Genomic DNA, 3,261 nt, shown 5'->3' with positions numbered 1-3,261 from the left:
AATCTGAGATATCTCAGGGCTCTCAGTTCACTCTTCAGAAGCACTTGATATCACTCTGTGCCTTGGCCGACAATTTCATCGAATAACGTTCAAAGGAACTTTAAAAAAAAACATTCAAACTAGCAAACTATTTGATTAATTGGTGTTTCTAATGAATTATCACGTATTCTTAATCATATCATTATGTTCTTATTTCATACAATTTTAGCCAATCATAAAAGTCCATGTATGTACAGTCTGGATGAACAAAAATAGACTTTTTGACCTTTCTTGATCGGTCATTCATTGGAATTCTCTTCTAATTTAGCTAATTATGAATTAATTATGGACATGTGAGACAAACGGGTATGTTTCCAAGTCATTAGAACACCTCTACTTTCTATTCATATAAGTATTAGCATTTCCATTGTCATAAATGAAAATACGGGAACCCATCTTTAAGTGTTGTTTTCAGATATGAACGAGCGACCAACGTTCACCAACCTACCAGCAAACCTGACCATCAAAGAGGATGCTCCCGAAGGCAAGGTTATAACAGTCTTAAGTTTCACAGATCCCGACCCTTACCAGGATATCGAACCTATTTGCTCGGTGTGGCCGGCATCGGAGAAATATAAATTCACATTTGAATCGAACTGTAAGTGGATCTGCTTGCTGTTGATATTGTACGCTATTTGTATCCTGCTGCCATTTTGCTTTGAAGATGGAATCTAATTTTTGCCTTCGGTCGAAAATAATTCTGACATTAAATGTCAAATTTTGTTGTCTGTGATGGTGCAGCGTGAACGTGGGCTAAGAATTCGTTCAAATGATTTAATGGAAGGCACAGCGTTTTACTTGTCCAAACCCTTTTGAAACTTTGGGCATAGTAAACTTTATTTTACCAGTAGGATATCGCATGCTTATTTGGGCATGACTACCAATCTCTTCACTTCCGCCAATACGGGAGCCGCGGTGACTCAGTGAGTTAGACGCTTGCTCGCTAACCTGAAGGTCCGGGGTTCAATCCCGGCATAGGTCGGGATAATACCTTAGGATTTTTCAACCCGGTTTCTCCCTGTCACTGATGCAGGTAAGAGGGGCTGATATGGAAAAAGCGTCTAGTCGTTCGGATGGGACAATAAACCGAGGCCCCGTGTTCTACGGGCTGTGCACGTTAAAGATCCCTCGACAGTTGGAAATCGAAAAAGAGCAGGCTAATGCCGCTGTCCTGGCAACATTTCCCTCACTGCACTCTGCATGGCGTTGCCCGTCTTCATTAGCCCACATGGTGCAGAAAAGCAGGACGTAAAACTCCATTCATTTCATTTCCGCCAATACGCTTTTCTGAAAAGTTGTACGGATTGTTGACATTGCAAATATTTAGACGGCTATATACATCTTGTAAAATTCTAAAATCATTGAGATCTTTTTAAGCAAATAAGCTCAAATTAGCTGACGACATCAACGAACCCGAACCTCTGGACTACGAGACCACCAATCAGTACAAGATAACTTGCATCCTCTATGACGGCTACTTATACAATGAAGATGCTTATGTCAACCTTGCCGTATTGGACGTGAATGAGGAACCAATATTCAAAGAGGAGTCCTATTCTTGTAGTCTTTATGAATCAGAGGTAAGAAAACTTTTCGTATTGGGCCACGAGGCTTCGCTTGCTGTAAAGGTCCCGGAAAATTGAACTTTCTTGTTAGTTGGAGTCCATGCTGACATGGAAAAAAAACGTCTCATCATCATTCATGGAACAATCAACCGAGGCTGTGCACTATCGTCGAATTATTGACGAACTGGCGAATATGAACATTTTTCACTTTTTGAGAAAAATGCAATTGAAGTTTTAGGTCTAATTTCGGCTGGGCCTACAATTTAATGAAACGCTATTTTTAATAATGCTGGCCGTCATATATTACTTCAATCTCTATGCTCCACGGGTTTAACTACAAATTTTATGTCCCTTTTGGTAAATTGGGGGCATTGATGGGGTTCGGAAGAGGTATAGTTATTCGTCACTTCTAAATTCCAATAAATGTCAAATAATGACTTATTCGCCACTTCTCGCTGAAAAGTGGGACCATGATATATTGGCTATTACTTAACATGTTATAATCGCCTTTCATTCCCCACTTTGTGGATAAGACTTAAAAATGGTTATTGAGATTCGGCACTATGTTTGTCAATAGTAACTGCGGGGATCATTCGTCACTTTGTCGATAAGTAACAGCACTCTTTTATGCGAAAAGGCAGTCAAAAACAAGTATTACATCTTAACAACTAATATCAAACGAAAGTGCATAATCCATTAAGTAATAATATCTCAAAAAGTGATTTTCTGAAAAATGGTCATATTCGCCGGTTCGTCAATAAGTCAACGCTATATACCACGTCCATCAGTAATCTGAAAAAAGTTGGCGCTGACCTGGTAAAATTTCCCTCACACACAATACATGAATTTTTTTCAGATAGGAGTATCACAATGCGATCTTGGTTTAACAGTCACAGATCCTGACAGCGACAAGCTTGATCTCGTCCTTCTATCCGGCAACAACAGCGAGAGGTTCTCGTTAATCAACAACGACAAGAAGCTTACATTTGGCATCAACTATGACGTTGACGATAACGCAATGCCGACTGACGTACTGCTTACTGCCGGAGCTGTGGATGAACACGGACTGACAGGTAAATTAACATCTAGATAACCCTCGTGATGGACAAAGGGAAAGCTCTGTATTACAAAGTTTCACCATATGGAGGAAACGTCATACCTATCTAAACCACAATCCACCAAAACGAAGTAGGCAAACATAAATGGTGGACATAGGTCATACAATGTTTACGGTCTTAGCCTTTAGATATTTTGACGTTTTTTCCCTTTGCAGGAACGACAAAGATAGCCATAACCGTGAAAGACGTTAACGATAATACACCGGAATTTACGTCGTCAGTGACGTCATTCGTCGTATCAGAAACGCAGGAACTTGGAGCTCTGGGTACAGTGACGGCATTAGACAAAGACTCTGGTGCTAATGGAGAGGTTACCTACACGGTCCAGGGAGGTTCACAAGCTCTGGGATACGTCAGCTTGGTCGGAGATGGCGGGATTACATACTCGAGCAAATATCCGCAGAGGTAAGAAAATTCCACATTGTCCACCGTGAAAAAAAGTATGTTGACGCCTAATCAAGATGGAAAACTACGCGATATTGCTAAAAATACTTCCTTCATATATATTAAACAGATTTTATTGTTAAGTTTTCTTTCAG

The 3,261-nt window shown here is 40.2% G+C and overlaps 1 protein-coding gene across 1 annotated transcript in view; it reads left to right on the top strand.

Moving 5' to 3' along the window:
* The window catches only part of LOTGIDRAFT_173039 (hypothetical protein), a gene marked incomplete at both ends in the record, with an annotated part of 4,764 nt that extends 1,633 nt beyond the window's left edge, over nucleotides 1–3,131 (top strand). Inside the window, 4 exons of the mRNA XM_009050228.1 lie at nucleotides 455–637; nucleotides 1,417–1,619; nucleotides 2,461–2,677; nucleotides 2,878–3,131. Coding sequence (XP_009048476.1) covers nucleotides 455–637; nucleotides 1,417–1,619; nucleotides 2,461–2,677; nucleotides 2,878–3,131 — 857 coding nt within the window. The remainder of the gene's footprint in view (nucleotides 1–454; nucleotides 638–1,416; nucleotides 1,620–2,460; nucleotides 2,678–2,877) is intronic.
* Between the last annotated feature and the right edge of the window lie 130 nt (nucleotides 3,132–3,261).

Source organism: Lottia gigantea (assembly GCF_000327385.1).
Source record: "Lottia gigantea unplaced genomic scaffold LOTGIsca_147, whole genome shotgun sequence".
NCBI lineage: Eukaryota > Metazoa > Mollusca > Gastropoda > Lottiidae > Lottia > Lottia gigantea.
The sequence above is the reverse complement of the archived record's forward strand: the minus strand, read 5'-3'. Positions and strand labels throughout refer to the sequence as shown.